At 37.9% G+C, this 19,555-nt stretch overlaps 1 protein-coding gene across 1 annotated transcript in view; it reads left to right on the top strand.

Moving 5' to 3' along the window:
* The window catches only part of ptprdb (protein tyrosine phosphatase receptor type Db), a 42,658-nt gene that overhangs the window by 7,682 nt on the left and 15,421 nt on the right, over positions 1 to 19,555 (top strand). The window contains exons 2-10 of the mRNA XM_079462961.1: positions 2,369 to 2,512; positions 4,273 to 4,418; positions 4,585 to 4,726; positions 5,998 to 6,183; positions 9,225 to 9,335; positions 10,285 to 10,554; positions 11,822 to 12,403; positions 12,526 to 12,668; positions 12,755 to 12,896. Of these exons, the coding sequence (XP_079319087.1) occupies positions 2,425 to 2,512; positions 4,273 to 4,418; positions 4,585 to 4,726; positions 5,998 to 6,183; positions 9,225 to 9,335; positions 10,285 to 10,554; positions 11,822 to 12,403; positions 12,526 to 12,668; positions 12,755 to 12,896 (1,810 nt within the window). The 5' untranslated portion in view covers positions 2,369 to 2,424. The remainder of the gene's footprint in view (positions 1 to 2,368; positions 2,513 to 4,272; positions 4,419 to 4,584; positions 4,727 to 5,997; positions 6,184 to 9,224; positions 9,336 to 10,284; positions 10,555 to 11,821; positions 12,404 to 12,525; positions 12,669 to 12,754; positions 12,897 to 19,555) is intronic.

The following is a 19,555-nucleotide window of genomic DNA, read 5'->3' as shown; positions in this document are numbered from 1 at the left end:
TGACACAGGGGAGAGGAAAATAATCCACACACACACAGAGTATGTGCACACACAGGCACATATAGACATTGCATGTGTATTCAGATCAGGGATGGACAAATACAGTACATATTTTCAAAACTTTTGAATTAATCGACTTATAGATCTTTTATGAATAGGTTTTGAGGTCACCCCCATTCTCCAAGTTGAGTTCACCTGACCTTGATGTTTTTTGTGGGTATAGCATTTTTGTCATAAAAACTGCTAGTTGGAGTGCTGTTTTGCATTGGAACAGAAATCTCAAAATTTCAAAATGTGCTTTAAAAAGTTGGACTATTTAAAGGTTGACTTCTTCAATGTGATGCTCATAGCAGGAAGCGACCGCAAAATACGTCAGTCTATATATGTTCCGCATTATAGATGCACACACTTTTCTGAGAGAATTTTATCACGCTAACTGACTGTCTAGGTAAGCACAATTTTCTTTTGACGCTCAAATTAATAGTTGCACTCAAAAAAAAAGAATTCCGTCATCATACATTTACTCACCATCTTATCATTTCAATCCTGTATGGCTTTCATTCTTTTGCAGAACACAAAATGAGATATTTTGAAGAATATTGGTTACCAAACAATGGCGGTACCCATTCACTTCTATTGTAGGGACACAAAACCAAGGCAAGTAAATGCGTACAACAGTTGTTCCGTGACCAACATTCTTTAAAATACCTTTTTTGTGTGTTCAGAAGACAGAAAGTCACAAAAGTTTGAAATAACAAGAGGGAAAGTAAATAATGACAGAATTTTCATTTTGGGGTGATCTATACCTTTAAACACCAACACAAACACTTTCAAGTTTAAGTCAACTTCACAAATCAACTAGTCAGTTGCTTGAAAACTATTTCATGACCCATCTCTAATACAGACTGGACAAAGTTGACATGTGACGCATCTTTGGTGGATAAACGGAGCGGAAATAGTCTCTTTTTGTTGATGCCTATACACGCATGTACTTTTTTCGGATGATAATGTGTATTAGGGATTGTGTTGAGCTGCTGTGGAGTGTTTTCCAAATGAGGCAGATGGCGTGTGTGTGTACGTCCAAGGGCTTCACTTTTACATTAGTCAGAGATCAGACCGACCCAATTACTCCACAACAGAATCAGACACAAGGAACCCCACACTTTTTTAGGGTTTTTCATATGTGTCACCGCTCCAGTTTTCTGTCCCCCGTTTCCTGCATCGTCATGATTCCTTACAGGAAGTGACACGTGTGGTCTTTCCTCTCTTAGCTTGGTAACAGCAAAGGAAGTAGAGGAATTAAATATGGATAGGAAACAGGGGAGGCGTTACGGATGAGGGGGTCCGCAACCACTCTCCCTCTTCGTGATGTGATGCGATGTGACAAGCATGGTGCTCGTGGGGGCAGAGTAACCATAGCGATTCCCAACACGCCCCCCATCTGCAGCAATCTCCAATGCACAGCATCCATATTTAATGCAACTTTTACTTAGTGCAGTTCAACTGCCCTCCCAACTTTTTTCCTCGACTCTTTCTTTCTCACGGTCATATTTTCATAAATGATTATACAGTTGAGAATTTGAGGTTAGTTTTTTAAGAGTCCTTTAGCGGCAGCCATGTATTATCATTTACATTTATGCATTTGGTTTTTGACTTGCATTGCATTATACTATACATTAGTTTCTAAGTATGTGTGCACTCCCTGGGGTTGAACCCATGATCTTGCCGTTTCTAGCACCACGCTCTAACCACTGAACAACAGATAAGCCAACTATTATTATGGATTTCACAGCGGGAACCTGAATTTGGTATCTTTGGTGTTACATTTCATGAAATGAGGACAGAATTGATTACTTTTAGTTTTGCTTTTATGTTTTTTCCCCATCCAAAAATGTTTCCAGCTAACTCAGATCCATGCTAAGATCGATACGTGACTATTTATTTATTTATTTATTAATGTTGAAAAAACACTAGCACAAATAAAAAGGAACATTTAAGTTGGCTTTCTTGGCTTGGTAGTAAATCCCCAAAATGTTTACTGCTGTTCTTTGCAATATAATATAATGGATAAATGGGCTCTCAAGCTCCAAAAAGCAAACACAAAATATATATAATAAAAGCGATATTCTTCTGGAACATAAGGATGTTAAAATTTTTACAAGTGAGATTACTCTTGTGTCTGAAATCTCGGTAGAAGTGAAGGCCCTATGTTAATTGATATGTTCAGGAATTGATTGACCACACAGCAATTTGTTACGTGATCCTTAGCGAGTCTTACACCCTGAGTACTAATTGAATAACGTGATCGATTGGTGTCATGTGCTGGCGTATCTAGACATGTGTTTTCTTGTTTGCATATGTATTTCAGGTTATGAGTGCACTTACAGCTCGGTGATCCACATACACAGACAAGCCAATGAGAGGATGGCCAGAGGTCACATGATCAACGGAAGCACCTATCAGTCGCTGCTACTGGTTTTACTGAGCGTGCTCCAGCTGGCGCATACACAGAGTGAGTGACACAATCATTTAGCATCCTCTAAAAGTACAAGTTAGTAAAAATAGTGAATATGTATTATTTTATTTAGTAAAAGCAGCAAGTGTAAAGGTTAATAAATAAAGCTAAAATATATATGTTTTCCTTGCAAATGTTACAGATTTATTAAGAAATTGCTTTGAGTCTTACTGAGCAGTTCAATTCTAATATGTCAAGCCAGATTGTTTTATTCTGCAAGTAGATGTGGTCTGATTCAGTCCATTGTGATATATTAGAAATGCCGCGTAGATGCAATTTGCTGTTGCGTGTTGTAGTAATGGTGCCTTTACAGTACATGATTGCACAGTATACCATGTAGTGTACACTGCAGTATATTTTGACAAATGTAACTTTTAATGTATACATTTATATTACTTAAATGGAAAAATAACTCAATAAAATACAATAAAAGTCAAAACCTGTACATTTTCAAAGCTATAAATAAATGAAAAAGGGTTCAAGTTAAAAAAATAATTTCTGAACCTGCAAACTGTAACATTATCATTATTCTAAACCTGTTTTATTTATTAGTCTATATTTAAAGAGATTGAAAATTGTGTCATCATTTACTCACCCTCTTGTTGTTTCAAACCCATATTCATTTTTCTTCTGCAGAAAACAAAAGATAATTTGAAAAATGTTGGTAACTAAACAAAAGTGGTAGCCATTGGCTTGCATTGGTTTTGTGTCTATACAATAGAAGTGAATGGGTACCTCCGTTGTTCGGCTAGCAATATTCTTCAGAAAATACCCTTTTGTGTTCTGCCGGGAAAAAAGTATAACAGGTTTGAAATGACAAGGGGGTGAGTAAATGATGACAGAATTTTCATCTTTGTCTGAACAATCTGATTGTATTTTTTTTCATTTACTACTATAAATATTGAATAGAATTTTACAAGCCAATTGGGGCTTCATGGAAAACTGTGCATAAAAATTTTCAACATTTAATACATAGATTTTCTTGTTCCGATTACCATTATAAAACATTTAAGACATCTTTTTGTTTGTTTATTTATTTAAACGTGACTTCGTTTTTCTCTGTGATCTAATGAGAACATTTTAAATTGTGTTTATAATATGAGCGAATAGTCTTATTTTGTATAAATGGCATGTTATCTTTGCCTGTGCGGACGTGCAGATTAAAGCGTTCTGAATTAAACCATGTAAAGTGAAGATAAAGATATTTCATTACACTTCATCTGAGGTCATGACACAGAAATACAGTACAATTCACTCACGCTCACACTCACTGTGTGATTCTGAAGTATCCTGAGCCTAACCTTTGGTTAGTTACACATGCTATTCGTTTAAACAGTTGGTCTTTGTTTCAGAGATTAATGCATGGGAGAGCGACATCATCTTTAGACCGAGTGGATTGCAACGGTTGCATTCTGCGTCATGCACAATGCTTATCTGCACTTATCCTTATCTGCAAGGGTTAATTTAATCTGTCTTTGTATTAACCCTAATGCACTTTTAATGCGGCATACAAAAGTCGCAGCCACAGACAAAAGGCTTTATATTTTATTGACTAAGTCCAAGTTAGGTTATTTGTTAGACGACATGTTAGTCATTTAATTGATTGTTTCATTGTCATTGAGTGACCGTTACCAAGGGTTAGACTTTCCTTTTCGCAATTATTGTAATTCTTCTTCATGCTGCAATCTTGTCGGTGAAGCATAAACAAAAATCAGTTATCAAGAAAGTAGATTCAAAATTTCTATCTCTTTCCACAGCTCCCCCTCGCTTCACCCGGACCCCAACTGACCAAATAGGTGTGCAGGGGGGCGTGGCCTCATTCGTGTGTCAGGCCACGGGAGATCCACACCCCAAAATCATTTGGAGCCGAAAAGGCAAAAAAGTCACCAACCAGAGATTTGAGGTACAGACACACATTACAAACAGCAACAATGCCAAGTTTTATCACTCCCGGTGTGAGAATCTCCTACTATAGTGTGACACATTTGGCCTGGCTAAAAAGATTTGGTAAATACAGTCTATAAATTCACAAGCTATTTAAGGAATTTCCAATGCGTCTGTGTTTGTAGGTGATAGACTTTGAGGATGGCTCAGGCTCTGTGTTGCGGGTGCAGCCACTGCGGACTCCCCGCGATGAGGCCGTGTACGAATGTGTGGCATCTAATGAAGCAGGAGAGATCAGCGCCTCGACACGCCTCTCTGTTCTCCGCGGTGGGTACAGATCCAGCTGAGAGCTTCTTCGAAACCTTTGATTTATTTTAAAGTTCTGCGGTTCAATTTTCTCTGACTTCCTTGATATTTTTTCCATTAGTGGGTATTACTGTTATTTCTAGAGATGCATTGACACAGAGTTACTGGTTGAGTAGTTTAAAATGGTTGTGTTGCTCTCTATGACCAATTACCGATACAATATATACTTATATTTGGGGCAACGCTGTAAATGTATCTTTTACACCTTTCCATGCTGATTGTGGGATAAAATCTGTGAATATTGCTAAATAACCTTAATAGATACGAATGTGACAAAACTGAGTGTACTGTTCACCTATTGGTAGCAAAAAATCATTTAAAAAAATCAACACGGAGCTTCATTGCTTTCAGTGTAGACATGGTGTCTAACATCATAACATTTTACATTGTAAAAGTAAATACAGCACAGAATGATAAATAACTGTATTTTATATAAATAACCTGGTATAGAACAAGTGTATACTTTTGAAACTTGTCAATACTTTAAGCATCGGTTTCTATTGAATATAAAACATTAACATTGACCAATACTAATATGAGCACGTTATACTAAATATTACATATACACGTGTGTTTATGTTGTTGCCTCTCTGATGTCTATATAGAGTTAGAGGTTGAGTTTTACTTTATTATCTTTGTTATAGGAAATTTGTCCTGGACTCAAAGCTGCATTTCGACACAGTATACAATATTCAACACACAATAAACAAAATCATTAAAATGCCATGACAATTTGTTACACCTTGATGTTTAAAATAGTTACAGGTACGAAACGATTTCTTGTACCGATTACCTCTGTAGAGTGGAACTCTATAGCGCTTGCCTGATGGCAGTATTAGAGACATTGCACTCTCACAGACTCAAAAAAGATTGAAGTTATTTGATACATATTCTCTTACACCCATAATTTTTACAGCAATTTTGACCAGATGTGCAAGCTGTGATTTTGATTGTACCGGAAGATTGCCATACCATATTTGCATACCATAATTTACCAGACTTCCTAAGACTGCTTGATAAAATAACAACATAATCTACTTACTTCAACCAATAGTACATATACAATAAAACATTATAAATAGTTTCTTATATGAAGGAAGTATTAATAGAAAGTGTTTTGTATTTGGTGGGGTGTAGTATGGATATTATTTTGTATAAACTGTGCACTCGTCCAGTTTGACCCAGTTGGAAGAGGGGTGCGTAATTCTAGTGTTTGTATTTGTTTATTTCAGAGGACCAGCTTCCCTCTGGTTTCCCGTCTATAGATATGGGTCCGCAGCTGAAGGTGGTGGAGCGTTCTCGTACGGCTACGATGCTGTGCGCTGCCAGCGGAACGCCCGACCCAGAGATCACTTGGTTTAAAGATTTCCTCCCCATAGATACACACATTCACGGGCGGATTAAACAGCTGCGCTCAGGTGTGTGCTCTGATGCATTTACAAACGTCTCTGTGCTCTTAATTCTTTCATTAGCTTAAAGGTGCACTCTGTTATTATATTCAGAAAAGGAAATCTTCGTAAAATGATTTTAGACTAGAATATGATTTACATCATGGATATGTAGCGAGACAGAACAGAAACGTCATACATCCACACCAGTTGGTGGCATTATAACCTCCAGGACCACTAACATAAATAAGAACCAATGAAATATGTAAAATACCACCGAGTGCACCTTTAAAAAATATCTAGAAGCGTAATATCCTTCAAACACACAGTCTCGAACACACTGTTTTTGCTGTGCAAGAAGCTTAAGTGTGTAAATAAATGTGCTGTTTCTCTTTCTGTGTGTTTTAATCTACAGAGTCATTTGGTAAGTGTGTTACTATGAGGCACAACACACACAAATACACACGTTTAAGCACAAACACAAGCCCTTATAAAGCGCATGACATATTTCCCCTAACCGTATATTCACCTTCTCTCAACACATACAAACACAGTGTTAACACATTGTAGTCACATATATACTGTAGATAGCTCTCCTTACCCGAGCGCTGCCCCTTTAACGTGTGGTTTCAAGCCTCTCGCTTCCACTCTCAATTACGTTTCTCGTCCCCTCTTTCACCGACTCTTCTTTCACTTCTTCAAACACTCACTGCCCTCGGCATTGGATTTCCTGCATCACTACCCCCTCACTCTTTAAAAATCTCTCTCTTTATTGTTTATCTTTCTTTCTCTTATGCCTAGATAGGTTTGAATGTCCTAATGCTAAATGTTACAGTGGCTTTTCACCTAAATCCGCAGCCTTTTTGGCCTTTGGGTAAGAGTCTGCCTGTCTTAAGTCAATGCTTGCTCTTTGAAACACAACTAGATTGAATATTCCAAATAAACGTTTTTCAGAAAAACTTGCACTAAAGTGCACTTTGCGCTTAAGACAGGAAGAGTCTCCCACCTCCCCTGTTTTCTACAATTGTTATCTTGCACTCTTTCTATTTTGTTTCCCTTGCTCTCTTTCTCTCTTTCACTTTGTCTCTTTCTCATCCCTCGCTGCACTAACTCTTCTCTTTAATCTCCCATCTGCTTTCATTCTCACACATCCAGGGGGTACGCCTATCAGAGGTAAGAGACTAAAGCTACCCTCCACATCTATCTTCACCTTATCCTTCTCTCTTTGTCTCTGTCTCTCTCTCTCGCCCCTCTTTCCTCTCTCTTTTCATTTCTCTCTCACCCTCATTGTTTGACTAACAGTGTCATTTACAGAGACTGTGTTTATGCTCTGTTCGGGTTGTGTGATCGTGATAAAACTACCTCTTCTTTACACGGGTGTTTTCTAAATGTTTTCTTTCAAGGTAAATTCAAATCAAACAGACGTTTTGTTGCTGGAATGATTGGATTGAGGATTTACTGAAATAGTTTTTCATGCCGATGACAGTAGAGCCAGTACAGTCTCATTCACTAACAATTGCGTACATTATTGCATAATTTGTTTTAGGGTTATTGCTTATGCACGGTTTAAGTTGTTCGTACATTCATACATAGAAAATAAAAGAACTACTTATGCTAACTTTATCAATAACATTTTGGTGAAAATGGGATACAGTGATCAACATTTTTCAAACTGTGGTGAACACTGTCGTTTTTGTGAAAAACTATATGTTTTTACAACATATAAATATACTCTGAATATGTTTTGCGATAAAGTTTTTATTGTATTTCTGCATTTTCTGGAAGGATTTTGCAATATTGGATTCGTTTCATAACTGATCATTATTATATGTATTTATAGTTCTACGTCAGCTTGGTTTTGTATTTACATGCCACTTTGTTTGGCGTTTTTTCTGAGGGACAATAAATAGAGTAGATTGATACGATTTAAAGGGACAGTATACACAAAAATTAGTGTCATCACTCGACCATATGTTCATGTTGTTTTAAGCTACAGATATTACCTTGCTTCCATTGTGGAACATAAAAAATATTTTAATCACTAGTGACTGAGCCTTCGCTACACTTAGTCACTTAGACAGACACAGAGGTGCGAGAATCCTAATGCAGCTTTAATAGTAGAGAAAACTAACAATATAGCAGGCAATGGTCAGGGCAGGCAGCAAAGGTCTGTAGTCCAAATAACAATCCAAATCCACAACATTAAATCCAACACAGATGTCAAGAACACCCAGAAATGTTAGCCAGGGCAAAACAAAACATTTCAATGAAGCCAGAAAACGCTGGGAGGTGGGTGTAATCAGCGTTGAAAGGGACGCTGGGAAATGGAGTCAAAGTTAGAATTCTGGAGATAAAGCTCTTTGCTTGCAAACGGGAGTCTCTGAGGCAGCCGTATTCGTGACAGTATGTTAGATGCGTTTGGAGCCACATGAGGGTGAATAAGTAATAACAAAATTTTCATTTTGGGTTTACTGTTTCTTTTAAAATCTGCAGAAAACTGTTGATTGCCACAGAAAATAAGTTTGACTTCAAAATCAGGCGAAACATGAATGTACTGTTATTGTAAATCTTTTGGGACAAAAACATTTCACATTGGGATGAATGTTAGGATGAGCACATTAGACATCAGAATAATGTGACAGGATCGCAGGATTTCCTTTTCTGTGCATATTATAGCCACATTTTCAACAAATGTGGTGACCATGCCATAGTCACAAACTGTGTGAAACAATATTGGACCAAGATGTGTCATATATCCACAAATTGTTTTTATCTCCACCTTAAGGAATCCCATTGCTAACAGAAAACCAGAAGCTCACATTTTATATTACAAATAATAAGTGTTTTAACCAAAAATGACTTTTTACAGACTAGTTGACTTCCATTGTATGTCCTAAGGGTGTCAACATTTTTGTGGTTATGTACAGGATTTGTGGCGTCAACTTGTATTGAAACTATATAACATTTCATGAACAACTGAAATGACAGGGCTGTTCACCAATCCTTTTAGTAGTTGTGTGCGTGTGTGCGTTGTAAATGTTTTTCGGCTTTATATGTGTATATGTCTCCAGGTGCTCTTCAGATCGATCAGAGTGAAGAAACAGATCAGGGTAAATACGAGTGTGTCGCCACCAACAGCGAAGGAACACGGTACTCGACACCGGCTAACCTTTACGTCAGAGGTACAGCTTTGAGCGTCTGCCCCCGATTCTTTAGAATTTAGAAATAGCTAACTAACAAATTCATATGAATAGATGAATGTCAAAGTAAATCTGTGAGGCTGTGTGTCTGATTCTTAGTTGTTTCTAAAGATGTTTCTCCTTAGATCATCTCCTTACCTCTTACACATTTTGTTATTGTTTATTTTGTCCTCGTCGGCTCATTTCTCACTGCTGGAATCCCGTTGTACTCTGTAGAGTTGAGAGATGGTAAGTTCTCTTCCTCTAAAACAACGAATGTGTTTCATGGTTGACTTCTCAGACCCTCACATCTAAATAATCCTTCCTCTCCACTAGTCTGGCTCGCTCTCCAGATCCTAATTGTGCATATGCCATCCGATACTAATCCTCCATATTTCACCTGATCCTGCTTTGCTGCATTCCATAACATCATGCTAATATCAAGTGATATTGTGCCGTGTGCTCATCTCAACCCAGTGCTTAAATTATAAAAAGAATATATTTATACATTTCAACAATTCAATTAAGTAATACAAATTTGTGGGGAAAATATACTTAATTGTAATAAAAATTAAGTTGCATTTGTTAATATTAGAAAATACATTAACTAACAAAGACCTAACAATGAGCGATATAGTTTTTCAGCATGTATTAATCCTTGTTAATGTTAAACCTTGTAAAGTGTTACCATAAACGTATATTTGCAAATGCTTATTTTTATTTATTTTAAAGTAAAATATAAGTTTCATATTAATGACAGGTTTCATGAACGTTTCCCAATAGTAATAATATTAATTTATTAAATTAATTATTGGTTAAGTGCCACTATATAGTGAAGTTACAGCACCATGCTGTCAATGTTTATACATGTTGCCAAAAGGAGACGCGGTGCTCTCCGTTGCATTAAAAATGTCTTTAGCATGAGTTAATAAACGTTTTTTCACACCCACAGTGCGTCGCATCCCACCTCGCTTCTCTGTGCCGCCAATGGATTATGAGATCATGCCGGGAGGAAGCGTGAATATCTCCTGTCAGGCCGTGGGCGTTCCAATGCCATATGTCAAATGGATGCTGGGAGTCGAGGATTTGACACCAGAAGATGACATGCCTATTGGGCGGAATGTTTTGGAGCTCACTGACGTACGCCAATCTGCCAACTACACGTGTGTGGCCATGTCTACTTTAGGAGTTATAGATACAGTTGCCCAGATCACGGTTAAAGGTAGGCTGAAGTTAAATTTTAGACTGTTTGAAGGTTTGGGAAATAATGTTATTAGAAAATAATGTTTTGGCGAATCATCACAATGACAAAGATCCTAGTACAGTACTGTTTGGTGGGCAAATGTTTTTCAGTGAACGATGATGATTTATTGGAACAACAAGTGTTGCCGATGACTGATATGTATGACTCTATTTCATTTCCTAGAGAGTTTGTTGCATAGACAGCTACCTCTTTGGGCAGCATCCATAAATGAAATGGAATCTCAAGTGATCAATTCAAATAATCCGCATGCAACAACTCAAACACTGCTTCCCAGTCGCTCACATTCAGTTTCACTAGAGTTTGATGTTAACAATGCAATACTCTTATAAAATACAAATACATGACTTTTCATTAGATGAATTAGGAGTTGCCTTCAATTCTTAGATTTTGGCCAAAATGAGGGATCTTAGAAAGTATAATGCCTTAAGATGCTGCCTATTCACAGAACCACATACAGGATGGCTAATACTGATGTATGGAGGGCACATATTGTACAATATTTACTTTTAATGTAACCTAAGGTTATATTAAACAATTCAAATATGAAGTATATGATACAAAAAAATGCAAATACAGTGTTTCAAGGATTTAGATTTTAGTAAAACTGACAGGAAATAATGTACGTACTTTAGGCAAAAATGTGACCACTTATAAATATTCTGTTGATTCTTTTTATTTACAAAGCCATTCTTTTGTGTAATATTTTGTAAAAAAACGCAATTAGACAAAAATGTTACTGCAAATTGAGATTTCTTTACCAAGAATTAAGCAAGAATTTTCATTTTCCAAAATTGGACATTACTTTTGTCTACTACTGTAAATATACATACTGTATGATAGTATAAGATTTTATATAGTATTTACAAAAAAATGCCCACATAACAAAGTAAATTGACATATAAGTTCTTAAAACTGACTTGGAGCACTGCATCACTGTTAAGAAAAAATTATAAAAAATGTACCCAATTTCGCACTGGGATGGTGGGCTACCCTTTATAGGGGCTTATGTGTACCCTTTATGTACAGAAAAATGTCCCTCTGATGTACTAATATGAACTCGAGGGTACCGCACAAATCTGTGGGCCAAGTAGTTGAAAGTGATCCTCTAATGCCAATAAAATTTTTAAAAGGCCAGATATTGTCCAGTTAGTGTTTTACTATGTATCATCCTCTTCTATTTGCCAATATCTATCCTTCTTTCACATTTAACTTTTTCTTTCTCTAGCCCTTCCCAATCCTCCAGGAGCTCCTGTTATAATGGAGCCATCTGCCACCAGCATTACTCTGATGTGGGACAGCGGGAATCCGCTTCCTGTTTCTTATTACATCATTCAGTATCGCACAACCTCCTCTACGGACCCTTTCAAAGAAATCGACGCCATAGCAACGACTCGATACAGCGTGGGTGGACTCAGCCCCTACTCGCACTACCATTTCCGGGTGGTTGCGGTGAATTCGATTGGCCGCGGCCCTCCAAGTCAAACGGTGGAAGCCCGTACGGCCGAGCAGGCACCGAGTTCCCCTCCGCGCCGTGTTAGAGGTCGCATGCTGAGCGGTTCCACGGCGATGGTGCAGTGGGAGGAGCCAGAGGAGGCCAATGGTCAGGTGGTCGGCTACAGAGTTTATTACACATCAGATCCATCGCTGTCTGTGAGCCAATGGGAGAAGGAAATGGTTCGAGGTGCAAATTTTTTGAACGTTCGGGACCTGACGCCTAACAAAACCTATTATATTCGAGTTCTTGCCTTTACCGCAGTGGGGGATGGACCGCTTTCCAGCGACTTGCATATTATTGCCAGGACAGGAGGTAAGCAGCAGAGGTTGTTGTGGGGAACGTTATTTCAATTTCGATGTTTTTGCAACTTTTGTTTGTTTCTGTTTTGTTACATCATTCTCTCAGTATCGTTTTCTGCCTCCCTTGCTTTCTAGTCCCATCTCAGCCCACTGAACTGAAGGCAGAGGTGAAATCAGAGACCAGCGTTCTTCTGTCATGGATCCCTCCGGCACACAGTGGCACAGATGCCATTATGGGATACGAGCTCATATACAGGCTTGGAGACCAGCCAGAGCAGGTACACACAGACACACACATGAGTTTACGGATTCTAGTGCCTTGTTATTTGGACCGTAGTCTAAACTTTGTGTTTCTCTCCTCCAGAAAATATCATTTGATCCCTGCTCCAGTTATCTGATAAAGAATTTGAAGCCGTTTTCCACCTACATATTCCAGCTAGCAGCTCGCAGTAAACACGGCCTGGGGGCATTCACCGGTGAAATCAACATTCAGACTCCACAGACACGTATGTACTGGTCAAAACAGCTTAAAAATAGAATGTGTTGGGTTTTAGACGCAGTTTGCATTTTAAATAAGCTTATGGAGGCATGGAAATTCATGCTGACCTGAGTTGATCTTTTCAGGCGGGTTCATTCACAATCATGCCTCCAAAAGAGTTATTGTGCCCGCCTGCATTTATACTTGACAGATGATCAATGAGTCTGATAAGTATGTAGAACATATTTTGAATAAAGACACTTATTTATTTGTTTATTAATAACAGACTCCTTTCATGCTACAGGCTATTCGTATATATATATTTAATACTTATAAAATATATATATAAAATGAATAGAAATCAAGAGTTGCATTGCTGCATTTGCCATTTCTGGTTATTATAATTGGAGCATTATAGTTTGTGGGATACAGTTGATATTTTCTTAACGGTTCCTGGTTTATTAATGGGTTAAGTATGGGCAGCAGTTAAGAATATGAGACACTCAATGGATGGATCTAGAAAGATTAAGCTAAACAGGTAAGTTTCATGTTGCATGTGTTTGTGTGTTATTTTCAGTTTACTGTTTATCTACAGTCTAATTTTAGGTTGGGAACACTGAAAATATGGTTGTATATGTTAACATTAGCTAACATGAACTAACAATGAACAAAACTTTTTAAACTTTTATTATTCTTTGTTAATGTTAGTTGCCAATAATTAAATGCTCTAAAAGTAGGCTATTGTTTATTGTTCGTTCAGGTTAACTAATGCATTAACTAATGTTAACAAATACAACCTTTTTGTAATAAAAAAATAGGTATTTTCTTTATCATTTTTTTGTGTCTGTTTTTGTCATTTTGTGTGCCTTTTTGTGTCTTTTTCTCCTGATTTCATTTCCAACCATTGGCATTCACACCAACACTAAAACTAACCACTGATATCTCAAAACACAAACCCACTCGCTTCATCCACAAATCAGCGTCCGGGCCTCCTCCCCAGGAAGTTACATGCGTAAGCCCCTCCTCCACAAGTCTGCTGCTCAGTTGGGCTCCACCCCTCATCGATGAAAATGGAATCATAACAGGGTACTCCATCCGCTATGTGGCTGTAGAAAGAGAGAATGACCCCGTACAAAGGATCTTGGACATCCCATCTAACTGTTTCCGCTACCGGATAGAGGGACTGAGGAAACGGTCCCTGTACTCTGTGACTGTCGCCACCCACATGGATGCCGGTCAAGGGCCAGAGAGCCTACCTGTATTGGTACGCACACAGGATGACGGTACGTCTCCAGGACAACATACGATTAACCTGACCTCTTGACCTGAAGCTGAGCCTCTCCTTCCTTTATCTGCCAAACACACATCTGACCTCCAAACACCTGCCTTGTCCTAAAGCAACATCTTTCCTAATCTCCTATTTTTTCATCTGTGCACATAAATGCATTTTTTGCCTTGTTGATCACAAGATCAGATCATTTGTACTCTACAGAAAACAATAACAGCATTTGGGTTCATTTTTAGCAAACTTTAAAAAAAGGTCTTGAAGAACGTTTTATCAAGATAAATGATCCGTTCCCCAGCATCAAATATCTTCTCCTCACCCACTTTCCTTCTCATGTGAACTGGAAGGAGTGTTTAGATGTAACCACATGTACCTTGTCCTCAAATGCCCCTCAGTGCCCAGCGCACCGCCGCGGGTTGTGGATGTGGTGGTCTTAAATGCCACCTCTGCCAGAGTGTCATGGAAACCTCCAGTTGCTGAGCGACAGCATGGAGTGATCCGTGGTTACCAGGTGACATACGTCAGATGCACAACGGGGGAAAGAACTGTCTCTCCCAGAATTAAGGAACTCCTGTTGAGAGGCTCACAGGTAGGGGAATACACCTCGCCGACACACACTTTTGAAGGCATTATGTGCAGCGGCACTTATTTCCAGATGTATGCATTTCTTTGTCAAATCACTCCCAGTTGCCAAAAGTTTCCTTTCTCAAAAAGTAAAGACATTAAAGAGAAAACATTAGCATATTGTTTAGGTGATCGGAAAAAGTCACCAAAAATGAAGCAGTAATTGAGCACTTAAAAATGTAAATGATAGCTACAGTCCCAAAGTTAGATTGAATGGGTGTTAATGGTAAATTATACATTTTTGGTCACTTTCAAGTTGAAATGAACGTATAAATACTTAATTTGAAACAAAAAAAATATGTATTGCAGTTATTTATAGTTTGATGGCCCTTTATTATGACTTTTTATGGTTTTAATAAATAAAATGTTTAAGCTGCAGTTTGTACTTTTTGCCCCATGGCCAACTTTAAAACATAAAATTGCGGGTCACTTTAAGTACTTTTCTTTACGTGTCGAATGACATCGAACTGACAAATTCAGGAGAAATCGTACCCAGCAGCTCAAATTATATATCATTATTATAAGCTTACTGTTGCAATTTAGAGTAACGTAGGAAGACATAACACTGATTTTTGTTTATTTTAGACAGAAAAAGTGATGTATTTGCTGCTTTAATATTATAGTAAAATATTATATTTTACATGGCCGTCGGAACCATTGTTCTGTATATAGTTGGGAAAGGCTCCACACAATTTTAAGACCAATGATAATGGACTCACTTTTACTTTCTCTAATTTACACACAGCACTACCTGCAATACAATGCAGATCTCAACTATCACTCGATCTGAGTTGTTTGTTTTTCAGCGATAAGATTTCAGGGGTTTTTTAGCTTGACTAATGATCTTTGAAAGGACTTTAATTTATCTTTAATCGTCATATAACATCATTGTCTTTTTATTAACTGCCTACTAAAACAGAATCTGTGATAACCATCACAGAATCGCTCCTATAAAACGTTCACACTAATTATTCTCAGCTGGTTTTTATTCATTGTGTTGTTAATAATCAGATTACGTCTACCGTTCATTTTGACTTTTATTTATGTCTTGTTTTTGGAACTGTTGCAGCCACAGAATGATTCACAACAATATGTGAGTACACTTAGCTGGACCGAATTTCACTGTTTATTTTTTTATAAAATTTAGATCATTTCTGTAGGACATTTTGGTATCATAGTGTCTGTGTGTTCGTTTAGGAGCTGATTTTGTCTGATCTGTGGCCTAACACAGAATATTCTGTTACCGTGGCTGCATTCACCTCAAAAGGCGATGGGCCACGCAGCAAACCCACTCTCATCCGAACTAAACCTTCATGTGTGTTTATACACGGTTATTCACTTATTTTGTTGAACTCAAGCTTATTAACCACAAAAGCACGCTTTTTGTTAACTATAACCAAATAATTATGGTCTGTTCCAAAACCTAGTGAAGAAATTAAATATGGCGTAAAGAAAGCACTTGTATCAGGTTCAAAAACTGCTCATGTAAGCGCACTAGATTTGGAACGGATTCATTATGACTCAGCTACATCATTGTTATGGTATTAAATTACTCCACTATTTTCTGCTTCATAGTGCCAGGGTTGCCCTTGCTGACAGTTGCATCATCGGAAGATGGAACTGTCCACTTAAACTGGCTGCCTCCGCTGGAGGGTCTATCCCCCGTGCTGGGTTACAGGCTGTTATATGGCCTGGCCGACCCCACCTCAGATACCTTCACGTTGCTGGAGCTAGATGATGACAAACGCACACACAGCATCCAATCTCTGGATCCCGGAGCGCTGTACATGTTCCGCCTCGCCGCCCGCAGCGTTTGGGGTTACGGCTTGAGCGCTCAGGTCACACTTTTAATACCGACTGTGGAGCAAACGACGACTGAGGATACGGTGACAGTTGCAGGGACGACAGAAGTTGGAAACACGAGTGTTCTGGAAACCATTTTATCTTTGTCTGGTTTAACAGCGGAAAGCATTAATTCCTCATCAGCCATCCTGAGATGGGAGCGACCAAGAACCAGCGTGCAGATCCAAGGTTACCGCGTGTGGTTCGCTGTCACTTTTAGTAACGGCACAGACATTGCAATGGAATCGGATGTTATGGACCCCACAGTTGTTCTTACCGGTCTAGTGGCAAATACTGAGTATGTGACACGAGTATGCGTGCTTAGCAAACATGGCCCTGGGCCCTGTAGTCTTCCAATATCCATCAAAACACAACCATTACAGGAAGGTAGGACATGTGTATCCTGACATACAAACACTTTCCACTCCCAAACAAACCACCATGTTTCTTTCTTTCTTGAAAGCTATAAATTGTCTGTCTTGAGTCTTCTCTGTGTTGGTATGAGTTCCTTGCTCTGGCAGATAAAAGGTGAGAATATTTCTGTGATTGGGTCTAGATAAACATGGAGGAAACTGAGCTGTTCCACAGGAAAGTGCAAAATAGAGTGGCTCACATCGCTTCTGTGTAGCATTTACTGTATAAAAGTGGTTCTCAAGCTGTCGTCTGCAGAATTCCTGTGGTCAAAGAAGAGGGGTTTTCAAACCTTCTGGAAGCCCGAGAGAATTTCAGAATAAACGCCAAAAGGAGAAATTATAGATATCTACCAAATATTATCCCTTTTTCAATATAATTTTAAAATGTTACATATATATATATATATATATATATATATATATATATATATATATATATATATATATACATAAAAGTGTTTATATCTCTTCCGTAAAGATACATTTGAATCGAAAATGTTACTCTTTTGGTTTATACATCCACCTTTACTCTAATTGTAGCCAATTACACAGTAACACATTTTTGTTTCCCCCGACACTTGACTCTTGTACAATTCTGTGGTGATAATTATAGACGGTTTCAAAGTGACAGCATAAACAAATGTTACTGCTCATGGGCTGCACTTAACTTCCAGAACACAAACAATAGTGGGCCTGTAGATTATTTCTGAAAACAAGCAAAAGAAACCGAGACGAACCGTTACTTGGCTTTACTTGTCTCTCCAATATTTTGAATGTACACTGCGATACCAAGCTCAACCGCTAGATGTCAATGTACCATACGGTTTGTTTAAATGTGACCAAACTACAGGACCCATTCAACAAATTGTTTATTTAATTTAACAATCAATGGCCGTGTTGATCCCGTCGGCCAGAGCTGCGTTTCCCAAAAGCATAGTAAGCCTAATGCCGAGTTCAGATTGCCCGATTTTCAAAGTCGTTCAAAGCATTCCATTGCTGCAGTATTCACATTGAAAGATGGATCGACGACAGGAGATTACACACTGCATGACTTAACAACAGGTCAGAATTGCTAACATCTGTCTGGTCCGCAAACAACCAAACGCACGCGAGAAGTGATACGTGATATCAGTGTTCTTGCACAACATGGGAGGGTTTTGACTAGAAGGGATACAGCTACCACCACTGGGCATGCGCACTTCAATACTGCATAATTTTTGTCGCGCTGAAACAGTTGATTTATATTTTTGTATTATTGTACGGTCAGGTGTAGGGTTGATGGTGTAGGCATTAGCAAATGTAATTTATTGTAATTATATGGCAATATTTTGGCCATATAATGCGGCCGTTGCTGTATCCTTTTTAGAAACAACCCATTGGGAGTCATGGTTGCTGATGTTGTGGTCTCCTCCCCGAAACCTAATTTTGCCTTTTATCTTGCCTACTCGTTGGCTGTAGGTCATCGGCGATGTATTTTTCAGTCAGAACTCATTTCACATAGCAGGATTTTGAGTTGCCGACAGTTGCATATATCTAGTCTGTCTTTGATAATACACATTGTGTGATTGTCACTCGCGTGAACGAGCACCGATTTCCCACCGATTTTGGCTCCTGCTAGGAAGGCTAAAGATGGCAGTAGATGTCAAGATTTGTCAGATTTCAATGCATTAATACTTTTTAGGAAGTTTAACTTTTGCATTTGAAGTAAAAATAAACAGTTTTTTTAACCTCTAGTAAATGATGTTTTAATTTTAATTGTCATTCAGAATTGTAAGAGAATCGTGATCTCTATTTAAAACAGAAAAATCAGGACTCTCAATTTATCCAGAATCGTGCAGCTCTAAACATAAATTAAAATGAACATAAATGTAATAAAATATACGTGGTTATATAATTAGACACTAGCCAAACAAAGACCGGAAGTTAACTGCAGCCCTGGCTCATTTCCCGATAAAACGGTCTGTCGTGGAAATATTTATTTTCACGCAGCATCAATGTTTAAGTGTATAATATGTAGATCAAGTAAATTTTTAGCTTATACCATTACTTAAACAAAAACTGTACAAATTTTCAAATATATAAAAAAGTATTTTCCAATTGTTACTGTCAGAAAATTGTTGCCATTTCTGAAGCACAGGGAAGGCAGGATGAACCGATGAGTAATAATACAGATATTTATAAATGTGTGGGGGTGTTTTTTGTGAGTACCGATTTTCGTATTCAGGATGTTAAGAAAAACAACAAACATTTTTACATTGTGATATTAAACTTTGTTGGATTATATAGACAATATATTGTTTCCACTTTTTATTTATCTAAAAGCTTACATTTTCTTTATACATAAAATATGTAGATGTATATATATTTCAGAAAGAGAATTTGCGGGGTCCTTGACTTCATAAAACCCCTGTTCTAGGCTATATCTAGATTCGCCAAATAAGGCGTTCAATATTTTGGGGATTTTCGTAAAGGTCAACTCGTACACTTTAACTATGAGTCAATGTTTTAAGATTTGGGGTGTTG

The sequence above is a fragment of the Barbatula barbatula genome (assembly GCF_947034865.1).
Source record: "Barbatula barbatula genome assembly, chromosome: 8".
NCBI lineage: Eukaryota > Metazoa > Chordata > Actinopteri > Cypriniformes > Nemacheilidae > Barbatula > Barbatula barbatula.
The sequence above is the reverse complement of the archived record's forward strand: the minus strand, read 5'-3'. Positions and strand labels throughout refer to the sequence as shown.